Raw genomic sequence first — 13,572 nt, forward strand, 5'->3', positions numbered from 1 at the left:
GCAAGTACAACAACCTCTCCCTCAATGTGATCAAGACTAAGGAGATGATTGTGGACTACAGGAATTGGGGGACAGAGGACACCCCCATTCTCCTCGACAGGGCTGTATTGGAGCAGGTTGAGATCTTCAAGTTCCTTAGAGTCCACATCACCAACAAACTAACCTGGTCCAAGCACACCAAGACAGTCGTGAAGAGGGCACGACAAAACCTATTTCCCTCCCTGGAGACCGAAAAGATTTGGCATGGGTCCTCAGATCCTCAAAAGGTTATTCAGCTGCACCATCGAGAGCATCCTGACTGATTGCATCACAGCCTAGTATGGCAACTGCTCAGCCTCCAACCGCAAGGCACTATAGAGGGTAGTGCGTATGGCCCAGTACATCACTGGGGCCAAGCTTCCTGCCATGCAGGAACTCTATACCAGGAGGTGTCAGACGAAGGCCCTAAAAATTGTCAAAGACTCCAGCCACCCTAGTCATAGACTGTTCTCTCTGCTAGAGCACGGCAAGTGGTACCGGAGCGCCAAGTCTAGGTCCAAGAGGCTTCTAAACAGCTTCTACCCCCAAGCCATAAGACTCCTGAACACCTAATCAAACGGCTACCCAGACTATTAACATTGTCCCCCCTCCCCTTTTTTACACTGCTGCTACTCTCTGTTGTTATCTATGACTATCTATGCATAGTCACTTTAATAACTCTACCCACATGTACAGTGGGGCAAAAAAGTATTTAGTCAGCCACCAATTGTGCAAGTTCTCCCACTTAAAAAGATGAGAGAGGTCTGTAATTGTCATCATAGGTACACTTCAACTATGACAGACAAAATGAGAAAAAAAATACAGAAATCACATTTTTAATGAATTTATTTGCAAATTATGGTGGAAAATAAGTATTTGGTCACCTACAAACAAGCACGATTTCTGGCTCTCACAGACCTGTAACTTCTTCTTTAAGAGGCTCCTCTGTCCTCCACTCGTTACCTGTATTAATGGCACCTGTTTGAACTTGTTATCAGTATAAAATACACCTGTCCACAACCTCAAACAGTCACACCCCAAACTCCACTATGGCCAAGACCAAAGAGCTGTCAAAGGACACTAGAAACAAAATTGTAGACCTGCACCAGGCTGGGAAGACAATCTGCAATAGGTAAGCAGCTTGGTTTGAAGAAATCAACTGTGGGAGCAATTATTAGGAAATGGAAGACATACAAGACCACTGATAATCTCCCTCGATCTGGGGCTCCACACAAGATCTCACCCTGTGGGGTCAAAATGATCACAAGAACGGTGAGCAAAAATCCCAGAACCACACGGGGGGACCTAGTGAATGCCCTGCAGAGAGCTGGGACCAAAGTAACAAAGCCTACCATCAGTAACACACTACGCCGCCAGGGACTCAAATCCTGCAGTGCCAGACGTGTCCCCCTGCTTAAGCCAGTATATGTCCAGGCCCGTCTGAAGTTTGCTAAAGAGCATTTGGATGATTCAGAAGAAGATTGGGAGAATGTCATATGGTCAGATGAAACCAAAATATAACTTTTTGGTAAAAACTCAACTCGTCGTGTTTGGAGGACAAAGAATGCTGAGTTGCATCCAAAGAACACCATACCTACTGTGAAGCATGGGGGTGGAAACATCATGCTTTGGGGCTGTTTTTCTGCAAAGGGACCAGGACGACTGATCCATGTGAAGGAAAGAATGAATGGGGCCTTGTATCGTGAGATTTTGAGTGAAAACCTCATTCCATCAGCAAGGGCATTGAAGATGAAACGTGGCTGGGTCTTTCAGCATGACAATGATCCCAAACACACCACCCGGGCAACGAAGGAGTGGCTTCGTAAGAAGCATTTCAAGGTCTGGAGTGGCTTAGCCAGTCTCCAGATCTCAACCCCATGGAAAATCTTTGGAGGGAGTTGAAAGTCCGTGTTGCCTAGCAACAGCCCCAAAACATCACTGCTCTAGAGGAGTTCTGCATGGAGGAATGGGCCAAAATACCAGCAACAGTGTGTGAAAACCTTGTGAAGACTTACAGAAAACGTTTGACCTCTGTCATTGCCAACAAAGGGTATATAACAAAGTATTGAGATAAACTTTTGTTATTGACCAAATACTTATTTTCCACCAAAATTTGCAAATAAAATAATTGAAAAAATGTTTTTCTAATTTTGTCTGTCATAGTTGAAGTGTACCTATGATGAAAATTACAGGCCTCTCATCTTTTTAAGTGGGAGAACTTGCACAATTGGTGGCTGACTAAATACTTTTTTGCCCCAATGTATATATTACCAGAATTACCTTGACTAACCTAGCCCCCGCAAATTGACTCTGTATCGGTACCCCCTGTATATAGCCTCCACATTGACTCTGTACCGGTACCCCCTGTATATAGCCTCCACATTGTCTCTGTACCGGTACCCCCTGTATCTAGCCTCCACATTGACTCTGTACTGGTACCCCTGTATATAGCCTCCACATTGACTCTGTACCGGTACCCCCTGTATATAGTCTCCACATTGACTCTGTACCGGTACCCCCTGTATATATCCTCCACATTGACTCTGTACCGGTACCTCCTGTATACAGTCTACATTGACTCTGTACTGGTACACCCTGCATATAGCCTCCACATTGACTCTGTACCGTAACACCCTGAATAAAGCCTCCACATTGACTCTGTACCGTAACACCCTGTATATAGCCTCCAGATTGACTCTGTACCGGTACACCCTGTATATAGCCTCCACATTGACTCTGTACCGTAATACCCTGTATATAGCCTCCACATTGACTCTGTACCGTAATACCCTGTATATAGCCTCACTATTATTTTACCCCTGCTCCTTAATTGAATGATTATTATAATTGTCTTTTATTTTTCCTTAAAACAGCATTGTTGGTTATGGGCTTGTAAGAAAGCATTTCACTGTGAGGTCTACTACACCTGTTGTATTTAGCATGTCACTGTAAGATCTACTACACCTGTTGTATTTAGCATGTCACTGTAAGCTCTACAGCTTTTGTATTTGGCACATGTGATAAATAACGTGTGATTTGATTTGGAACTGGGATTTCGCTGTAAGAAAGGCCATGTGCATGTTGGCCAATAGATCCAGCTTCCTGTTCAAGCAGAAATAGCAAAACAGCCTGGTTACAGTCCGTTTTAGGAGCTGCAAAAGCCTATATGATGCTATAACTTCATTTATTTTGTCATATCAGTGTTATTTTGATTAGCATGTCGCAATACCTTGCCTAGTCACGCAATCCACGCATACCCTTGAGGAGCTGTCCATTACGGCATGGTTCTGAAACACTCACCTTCTGCGAACTGAAGGACTGCGTCCAATGATACAGTGTCATTTTGGATGGTTTGGCAGTCGTACTTTCTGTGACAGCTCCGCTCTTTTGTTGTACCTCTTGAACATCACCCTTGTTGATGAGGATTTCTTTATCATCCTGAAATTCGGCGCTGTTTTCCGCCGCCATTTTAGCTATATGTCTGTCGCTGAGTTGTTGCTGTGTTTGGGACGGTTGTAACTAGTTACCACAGCCACAAAATTAAATTGTCTTTGTCATAAAAATCATTGAAAACAAAAATGTGATTTTTGGACTTAATTTAAGGTTATGGTTATGCATAAGTATAGCAGTGTGGTTAAAGTTAGTTTTAAGGTTAGAATTAGGTTCAAAATCAGATTTTTAAGAAGATACATTGTAGAAGTAGGCGGGGTTTATATATTTGTGGCTGTTGTAACTAGTGACAATCAATTGGTTACGGATCCGAGCGAGGTCAGACCTCCAACCTATTGCGTCATCAGCATCACACCCCTCTTAGTTTCCTCAGGACTGATGAATGAGAGATGAATGGGAAATGGCCATGTTTGTGAGTACCTCTCTGAAAGATCACAACTTCGAGTAGTCCTATGTCTGTGTGTTATGAAAAGCCTCAGTGGTTGTAGATCTATATTTAAATTAGCCTACGTAGTAGCTATTTATTTAAGTTTATGTAACGTGTGTAAAATAATAGCAATAAATATCCTTCTAGTTTTAGAAAATGCTCTTTGTAATTTGATAAATCGTCGCTCGTGAGAGGTTGCGTCCCATACAGCAGCTCTACGTAGTGTTGACCATTGCTTCCAGTCATCAGCAGAGGTCGCTGTTATCCACTCCTTTTTCAAATAAATTCAATTCAATTCAAGGGGCTTTATTGGCATGGGAAACATATGTTTATATTGCCAATGCAAGTGATTTGTGATACTGTGATATTGTCAGTATTGTATTGATAAATTAATAGTTTCCCTTCGACTGAAGCTCATATATTTACATCATGTCTGAACTGATTGAATAATCAAGTTGTGTAGAATTAAGAATTAGAGTTTGACCTTATTATAGCCTATTTAAAACATGCCAGAAGCTTATATATATATATATATATATATATATATATATATATATATATACAATTATAGGTTGACAAAATTAAGACAGTTACTTAAATACAACTGTCACAAAAAGTAGCCTTCAACAGCAAAGTGTACATATTCTTTTCATTACGACATGTTGAGAGTTTTGCCTGAAATCGGCGATTTCAGAGTTTTACAGTGGCCGTATGATGAAATTAGAATACGGGTTTAATCGGATCTTTATGGATCACACAGGACATTTATATATTTACCCCCTGTTCACTCACACCTCAAAAAGAGCCATTCTGTAGAGGAAACACACACCTGTTCTATCGACGCGGTAGCGACTATCTGACGGTTGCTCTACTATTTGAACTATGTGATTTACTGGCGGACAGCGGCACATAATACAGGGGGCTAAAGCGGGTACACCCTCATAATTAGCTGAGGGGGTGGCAGTGGGGGTAGTGGGTGGGAGGTTCTACTGGCGTGACGTAGCAAATTGGCCGTGTCTTTCTTGTTTGGAGACTCGATGCTTCTCTCTCTCTCCCTCTGATCAGTGGAGGGGGGAGACGAGCTATCACACAGCGGCGGATACCGCGTGCGACTCCGGTAAATGACTCTTCCCCGTTCACACCCTAACCCTAACCACATACACACTAAAGCCACTTCACGCATGCTTTTCTCTTTTACATGTCTATCGGTTGGAACCACACACTGCCCATGATCCCCACCATAAACACTGTTTCTGTTTGTTTTTAGTTCTTGTGCAAAACAGAGTCGTCTCTGTTTTCTCCACCTCTCCGCTCCCTGCTGGATCCCTTCTGGGGGGGGATAATAACACGACACCATTGAGTCAGCCTACGACCGTAGAGTTCTGGCTCCATTTCGAGGCTGTTCTGAATGACGGGCGGACGGTTCGACTTCGATGATGGAGGAACATACTGCGGAGGGTGGGAGGACGGTAAAGCCCATGGACATGGCATCTGTACCGGGCCAAAAGGCCAGGGCGAGTACTCCGGCTCCTGGTCGCACGGCTTTGAGATAGTGGGGGTGTACACCTGGCCCAGCGGGAATATGTACCATGGCTACTGGTCCCAGGGGAAGCGGCATGGACTGGGAGTAGAAACCAAAGGGAAGTGGATTTACCGCGGTGAGTGGAGTCACGGCTTCAAGGGTCGCTATGGACTCCGACAGAGCCACAATACACCTGCGAGGTACGACGGGACGTGGAGTAACGGGCTACAGGACGGGTATGGGATTGAGACCTACGGCGACGGTGGTAAGATACCCGTTATAGGCTACTGTTATAAAGGATGGACATGTTGTTTTGGAAATTGCGTGTGTATCTCTTTAAACCGCGAACCAGTGGGATCCGTCTTGGCGGTCTGTTGTGGTTTGGCGTGCGAAGAGGTTCATGCACATAGAGGCCAGATAATGGACATGTGACTGTAGGGTTATTGCAGGTTTATTATAGGGATGTTATTATATCTCCTAACATTTAGACTGATTGGGGATTTTGACTTTAGCTCTATTACGTGCACGTTAACATGCTCGCCTTGCATGCCCCATAAAATATTGGATTTAGTCCTATAATAAATAGGTTCCCCATAATTATTTTTGATAGAATAACATCCTTATTGATTTATTTAAATATAAGCATCATTTCTAGGTTATCTGTGCTAGGTGTACAGGTATCTGACAAATTTAATTATTATGTGAAAGTCTTAATAGGGAATTGGGCCGCAAACCAGAACAGCGTCAATGTGCCTTGGCATACATTCTACAAGTGTCTGGAACGCTATTGGACGGATTGCTTCCCCATTATTCAACCTGATCTCAGAATATTTTATATTATTCTCTATGCAAATCCTAGAAACTACATGTTGCGTTTTGTTTGGTATGTATTCTTTTGTGGATGTCCATCACCCATTTCCTACGATATATTACGAATTTGCAAAACTTATATATTATGAATTCTAGCTAGGTGGCTAACTTTAGCTAACTGGCTAATGTTAGCTAGGCTAGCAGTTAGGGTTAAGTTTGGGAGTTAGGTTCATGGGTTGAGGTTAGGGGAATGGTTAGCTAACATGCCAAGTAGTTGCTAATTAGCTAAAATGCTAAAGTTGTCAGTAACCCTCTATCTTATGTAACCATACCAAAGGTAACATATCTTACTAATTAGTGTCCCGGATTTACTTTACTATGTTACGTCTAGCCTATGAGACCAGGCTGTTCCACGATAAATTCCATCGTTTGGTGTTTTTGTTGATGTCGGAGGAAAACGCTCTCAGGCGTTTCTCCAGAATCTCCCATAAGTGTTCAATCGAGTTGAGATCTGGTGACTGAGACACAAACACAAATCAAATCAAATGTATTTATATAGCCCTTTGTACATCAGCTGATGTCTCAAAGTGCTGTACAGAAACCCAGCCTAAAACTCCAAACAGAAAGCAATGCAGGCGTAGAAGCACGGTGGCTAGGAAAAACCTCCCTAGAAAGGCCAAAACCTAGGAAGAAACCTAGAGAGGAACCAGGCTATGTGGGGTGGCAGTCCTCTTCTGGCTGTGCCAGGTGGAGATTATAACAGAACATGGCCAAGATGTTCAAATGTTCATAAATGACCAGCATGGTCGAATAATAATTATCACAGGCAGAACAGTTGAAACTGGAGCAGCAGCACGGCCAGGTGGACTGGGGACAGCAAGGAGTCATCATGTCAGGTAGTCCTGAGGCATGGTCCTAGGGCTCATGTCCTCCGAGAGAGAGAGAGAATGAGAGAATTAGAGAGAGCATTCTTAAATTCACACAGGACACCGAATAGAACAGGAGAAGTACTCCAGATATAACAAACTGACCCTAGCTCCCCGACACAAACTACTGCAGCATAAATACTGGAGGCTGAGACAGGAGGGGTCAGGAGACACTGTGGCCCCATCCGATGACACCCCCGGACAGGGCCAAACAGGCAGGATATAACCTCCCCCACTTTGCCAAAGCACAGCCCCCACACCACTAGAGGGATATCTTCAACCACCAACTTACCATCCTGAGACAAGGCCGAGTATAGCCCACAAAGATCTCCGCCACGGCACAACCCAAGGGGGGGGCGCCAACCCAGGCAGGAAGATCACATCAGTGACTCAACCCACTCAAGTGACGCACCCCTCCTAGGGATGGCATGGAGGAGCACCAGTAAGCCAGTGACTCAGCCCCTGTAATAGTGTTAGAGGCAGAGAATCCCAGTGGAAAGAGGGGAACCGGCCAGGCAGAGACAGCAGGGGCGGTTCGTTGCTCCAGAGCCTTTCCGTTCACCTTCACACTCCTGGGTCAGACTACACTCAATCCTATGACCCACTGAAGAGATGTGTCTTCAGTAAAGACTTAAACGTTGAGACCGAGTCTGCGTCTCTTACATGGATAGGCAGACCGTTCCATAAGCTCTTTGGAAGAAAGCCCTGCCTCCAGCTGTTTGCTTAGAAATTCTAGGGACAATTAGGAGACCTGCGTCTTGTGACCGTAGCGTACGTGTAGGTATGTACGGCAGGACCAAATCAGAGAGATAGGTAGGCGCAAGCCCATGTAATGCTTTGTAGGTTAGCAGTAAAACCTTGAAATCAGCTAGTACTGGAGTAATATAATCACATTTTTGGGTTCTAGTCAGGATTCTAGCCGCCCTTTTTAGCACTAACTGAAGTTTATTTAGTGCTTTATCCGGGTAGCCGGGGAGTAGAGAAAAGTAGAGCATTGCAGTAATCTAACCTAGAAGTAACAAAAGCATGGGTACATTTTTCTGCATCATTTTTGGACAGAACATTTAGGATTTTTGCAATGTTACGTAGATGGAAAAAAAACTGTCCCTGAAACAGTCTTGATATATTCGTCGAGAGAGAGAGAGACACACACACACACACACACACACACACACACACACACACGCACACACACCCTTTAAACCCCCTGTTCTCTTTTGAGACCCTCTTTCAAATTCACTGAGATCTCTTCTTCTAACTGGGGTATTTTATACGTGATCCTAAGCATTATGGGATGTTAACTGCTTAATTAACTCAGGAACCTCACCTGTGTGGAAGCACCTGCTTTCAATATACATCATATCCCTCATTTACTCAAGTGTTTCCTATATTTATAACCTGTATAGTCATTCAGAAGAGAGACTTTATCATTTATCTACATAGGATAACCATTATATATACCACAGTGTGTGGAGCACACCCCTTGCTGACAGGTGTAGATGTAGATGTTTCCAACAAGTCAGTTTGTAAGAGTTCTGCCCTGTTCGAGCTTCCCCGGTCAACTGAAAGTGTTATTCTGAAGTGGAAACGTCTAGGAGCAACAACGGCGAGGTTCATACAGAAATGGATTTGTCGAAAATGGTGTGGAAGAACTTGACTGGCCTGCACAGAGCCCTGACCTCAGCCTCATCGAACACCTTTGGGATGAATTGGAACGCCGAAAGCGAGCCAGGCCGAATCGCTCCAACATCAGTCCCTGACCTCACTAATGCTCTTGTGGCTGAATGGAAGCAAGTCCCCTCAGCAATGTTCCAACATCTAGTGGAAAACCTTCCCAGAAGAGTGGAGGCTGTTATAGCAGCAATGTTCCAACATCTAGTGGAAAGCCTTCCCAGCAGAGTGGAGGCTGTTATAGCAGCAATGTTCCAACATCTAGTGGAAAGCCTTCCCAGAAGAGCAGAGGCTGTTATAGCAGCAATGTTCCAACATCTAGTGGAAAGCCTTCCCAGAAGAGAGGAGGCTGTTATAGCAGCAATGTTCCAACATCTAGTGGAAAGCCTTCCCAGCAGAGTGGAGGCTGTTATAGCAGCAATGTTCCAACATCTAGTGGAAAGCCTTCCCAGAAGAGTGGAGGCTGTTATAGCAGCAATGTTCCAACATCTAGTGGAAAGCCTTCCCAGCAGAGTGGAGGCTGTTATAGCAGCAATGTTCCAACATCTAGTGGAAAGCCTTCCCAGAAGAGCGGAGGCTGTTATAGCAGCAATGTTCCAACATCTAGTGGAAAGCCTTCCCAGAAGAGAGGAGGCTGTTATAGCAGCAATGTTCCAACATCTAGTGGAAAGCCTTCCCAGCAGAGTGGAGGCTGTTATAGCAGCAATGTTCCAACATCTAGTGGAAAGCCTTCCCAGAAGAGTGGAGGCTGTTATAGCAGCAATGTTCCAACATCTAGTGGAAAGCCTTCCCAGAAGAGCGGAGGCTGTTATAGCAGCAATGTTCCAACATCTAGTGGAAAGCCTTCCCAGAAGAGCGGAGGCTGTTATAGCAGCAATGTTCCAACATCTAGTGGAAAGCCTTCCCAGAAGAGTGGAGGCTGTTATAGAAGCAATGTTCCTACATCTAGTGGAAAGCCTTCCCAGAAGAGCGGAGGCTGTTATAGCAGCAATGTTCCTACATCTAGTGGAAAGCCTTCCCAGAAGAGTGGAGGCTGTTATAGAAGCAATGTTCCTACATCTAGTGGAAAGCCTTCCCAGAAGAGCGGAGGCTGTTATAGCAGCAAGGGACCAACTCCATATTAATGCCCATGATTTTGGAATTAGATGTTCGTCAAGCAACTGTCCACATACTTTTGGCCATGTAGTGTATGTATTTACCTTCTTTTGCTATATTATTTCCGCGGCTATGGGTGAGGGTTGGGGTGAGGGTTGGGGTGAGGGTTGGGGTGAGGGTTGGGGTGAGGGTTGGGTTAAGAGGTATGTATTTAGGGTGATTGCTGGGGTGAGGGTTTGTGTGAGGGTTAGAGTTGGGTTAAAAGGTATGGATGTTGGGTGAGCGCTGGGGTGAGGGTTGGGTTAAGAGTTACGTATTTAGGGTGATTGCTTGGGTGAGGGTTTGTGTGAGGGTTAGAGTTGGGTTAAAAGGTATGGATGTTGGGTGAGCGCTGGGGTGAGGGTTGGGTTAAGAGTTACGTATTTAGGGTGATTGCTGGGGTGAGGGTTTGTGTGAGGGTTAGAGTTGGGTTAAAAGGTATGGATGTTGGGTGAGCGCTGGGGTGAGGGTTGGGTTAAGAGTTACGTATTTAGGGTGATTGCTGGGGTGAGGGTTTGTGTGAGGGTTAGAGTTGGGTTAAAAGGTATGGATGTTGGGTGAGCGCTGGGGTGAGGGTTGGGTTAAGAGGTATGTATGTAGGGTTAGGGTTTGGGTGAGGGTTTGGGTTTGGGTGAGGGTGAGCGTTGAGGTGAGCGTTGGTTTAAGAGGTATGTATGTAGGGTTTGGGTGAGATTGGGGTGAGGGTTGGGATGAGGGTGAGCGTTGAGGTGAGGGTTGGGTTAAGAGGTATTTTATTAGGGCTGCCACGATTTGGACCAAAAATTGAATAAAGATTTAAAAGCACTTTTTTTTCTCTTTTCTTCAAAACTTGGTAGTTCCCTCAGACGTGGTTAAAACAAGTGTAGAGAAGTTTGCCTGATATGACGTTTGGTCCATTATCATTTTGCTTGTTGCTCCACATTCAGGCCCCCAGGCGGCGAAAGCTTCTCTCAAACCCCAGAGACATGACTTCTCTCAATCCCCAGGGACATGTCTTCTCTCAAACCCCCAGAGACATGTCTTCTCTCAAACCCCCAGAGACATGACTTCTCTCAAACCCCCAGAGACATGACTTCTCTCAAACCCCCAGAGACATGTCTTCTCTCAAACCCCCAGAGACATGTCTTCTCTCAAACCCCCAGAGACATGTCTTCTCTCAAACCCCAGAGACATGTCTTCTCTCAAACCCCCAGAGACATGTCTTCTCTCAAACCCCCAGAGACATGTCTTCTCTCAAACCCCCAGAGACATGTCTTCTCTCAAACCCCCAGAGACATGTCTTCTCTCAAACCCCCAGAGACATGTCTTCTCTCAAACCCCAGAGACATGTCTTCTCTCAAACCCCCAGAGACATGTCTTCTCTCAAACCCCCAGAGACATGTCTTCTCTCAAACCCCAGAGACATGTCTTCTCTCAAACCCCAGAGACATGTCTTCTCTCAAACCCCCAGAGACATGTCTTCTCTCAAACCCCCAGAGACATGTCTTCTCTCAAACCCCAGAGACATGACTTCTCTCAAACCCCAGAGACATGTCTTCTCTCTGTGGTCTCTGGGGGGAGTAGCCTATGATGACTGCAAGCACTGACCTTTCAGTTGAAACTGTATAATGTGTTGAAAGCATTCCACAGGGATGCTGGCCCATGTTGACTCCAATGCTTCCCACAGTTGTATCAAGTTGGCTTGATGTCCTTTGGGTGGTGGACCATTCTTGAAAAAAAAACTCTGAATGGCACACATACACAATCCATGTCTCAATTGTCCCCCCCCCCTCCCCCCTAACCCGTCTCCTCCCTTTCATCTACACTGATTTGAAGTGGATTTAACAAGTGACATCAATGTGACCTTAATGTTTTGTACACTCAGTGTATATCTGAAGTACTACCAGGTGGGCATCCTTCCCATTTAATCCGTAGTAAAGTCATGAGCTTGATATGGGGTGGCAGGGTAGCCTAGTGGTTAGAGTGTAGAGGAGGCAGGTAGCCTAGTGGTTAGAGTGTAGAGGAGGCAGGTAGCCTAGTGGTTAGAGTGTAGAGGTGGCAGGTAGCCTAGTGGTTAGAGTGTAGAGGTGGCAGGGTAACCTAGTGGTTAGAGTGTAGAGGTGGCAGGTAGCCTAGTGGTTAGAGTGTAGAGGTGGCAGGTAGCCTAGTGGTTAGAGTGTAGAGGTGGCAGGTAGCCTAGTGGTTAGAGTGTAGAGGTGGCAGGTAGCCTAGTGGTTAGAGTGTAGAGGTGGCAGGGTAGCCTAGTGGTTAGAGTGTATGGGTGGCAGGTAACCTAGTGGTTAGCGTGTAGGGGAGGCAGGTAGCCTAGTGGTTAGAGTGTAGAGGTGGCAGGTAGCCTAGTGGTTAGAGGTGGCAGGTAGCCTAGTGGTTAGAGGTGGCAGGGTAGCCTAGTGGTTAGAGCTGGCAGGGTAGCCTATTGGTTAGAGTGTAGAGGTGGCAGGGTAGCCTAGTGGTTAGAGTGTAGAGGTGGCAGGTAGCCTAGTGGTTAGAGTGTAGAGGTGGCAGGGTAGCCTAGTGGTTAGAGTGTAGGGGTGGCAGGTAACCTAGTGGTTAGCGTGTAGGGGAGGCAGGTAGCCTAGTGGTTAGAGTGTAGAGGTGGCAGGTAGCCTAGTGGTTAGAGTGTAGAGGTGGCAGGTAGCCTAGTGGTTAGAGTGTAGAGGTGGCAGGGTAGCCTAGTGGTTAGAGTGTATGGGTGGCAGGTAACCTAGTGGTTAGCGTGTAGGGGAGGCAGGTAGCCTAGTGGTTAGAGTGTAGAGGTGGCAGGTAGCCTAGTGGTTAGAGGTGGCAGGTAGCCTAGTGGTTAGAGGTGGCAGGTAGCCTAGTGGTTAGAGCTGGCAGGGTAGCCTAGTGGTTAGAGCTGGCAGGGTAGCCTAGTGGTTAGAGTGTAGAGGTGGCAGGGTAGCCTAGTGGTTAGAGTGTAGAGGTGGCAGGTAGCCTAGTGGTTAGAGTGTAGAGGTGGCAGGGTAGCCTAGTGGTTAGAGTGTAGGGGTGGCAGGTAACCTAGTGGTTAGCGTGTAGGGGAGGCAGGTAGCCTAGTGGTTAGAGTGTAGAGGTGGCAGGTAGCCTAGTGGTTAGAGTGTAGAGGTGGCAGGTAGCCTAGTGGTTAGAGTGTAGAGGTGGCAGGGTAGCCTAGTGGTTAGAGTGTAGAGGTGCCAGGTAGCCTAGTGGTTAGAGTGTAGGGGTGGCAGGTAGCCTAGTGGTTAGAGTGTAGAGGCGGCAGGGTAGCCTAGTGGTTAGAGGTGGCAGGGTAGCCTAGTGGTTAGAGTGTAGAGGTGCCAGGTAGCCTAGTGGTTAGAGTGTAGGGGTGGCAGGTAGCCTAGTGGTTAGAGTGTAGAGGTGGCAGGTAGCCTAGTGGTTAGAGTGTAGAGGCGGCAGGTAGTCTAGTGGTTAGAGTGTAGAGGTGGCAGGGTAGCCTAGTGGTTAGAGTGTAGAGGTGGCAGGGTAGCCTAGTGGTTAGAGTGTAGAGGTGGCAGGGTAACCTAGTGGTTAGAGTGTAGAGGTGGCAGGTAGCCTAGTGGTTAGAGTGTAGGGGTGGCAGGTAGCCTAGTGGTTAGAGTGTAGGGGTGGCAGGGTAGCCTAGTGGTTAGAGTGTAGAGGCGGCAGGGTAGCCTAGT

The 13,572-nt window shown here is 46.2% G+C and overlaps 2 protein-coding genes across 3 annotated transcripts in view; one reads left to right on the forward strand and one right to left on the reverse strand.

The window, feature by feature from the left end:
* gdap1 (ganglioside induced differentiation associated protein 1) overlaps nt 1–3,548 on the reverse strand; it is a 30,211-nt gene extending 26,663 nt beyond the window's left edge. The window contains exon 1 of one of the 2 annotated variants that reach the window (XM_090189218.1): nt 3,319–3,548. In XM_090189218.1, the coding sequence (XP_090045344.1) occupies nt 3,319–3,486 (168 nt within the window). In that variant the 5' untranslated portion in view covers nt 3,487–3,548. The remainder of the gene's footprint in view (nt 1–3,318) is intronic. The other variant, XM_090189220.1, reaches the window with a different exon arrangement.
* A 1,364-nt stretch (nt 3,549–4,912) lies between these two features.
* The window catches only part of jph1a (junctophilin 1a), an 83,438-nt gene continuing 74,778 nt past the window's right edge, over nt 4,913–13,572 (forward strand). Inside the window, exons 1-2 of the mRNA XM_021620035.3 lie at nt 4,913–5,012; nt 5,163–5,682. Of these exons, the coding sequence (XP_021475710.3) occupies nt 5,304–5,682 (379 nt within the window). The 5' untranslated portion in view covers nt 4,913–5,012; nt 5,163–5,303. The remainder of the gene's footprint in view (nt 5,013–5,162; nt 5,683–13,572) is intronic.

Source organism: Oncorhynchus mykiss, chromosome 11 (assembly GCF_057628025.1).
Source record: "Oncorhynchus mykiss isolate SJ-2025 chromosome 11, ASM5762802v1, whole genome shotgun sequence".
Lineage (NCBI taxonomy): Eukaryota > Metazoa > Chordata > Actinopteri > Salmoniformes > Salmonidae > Oncorhynchus > Oncorhynchus mykiss.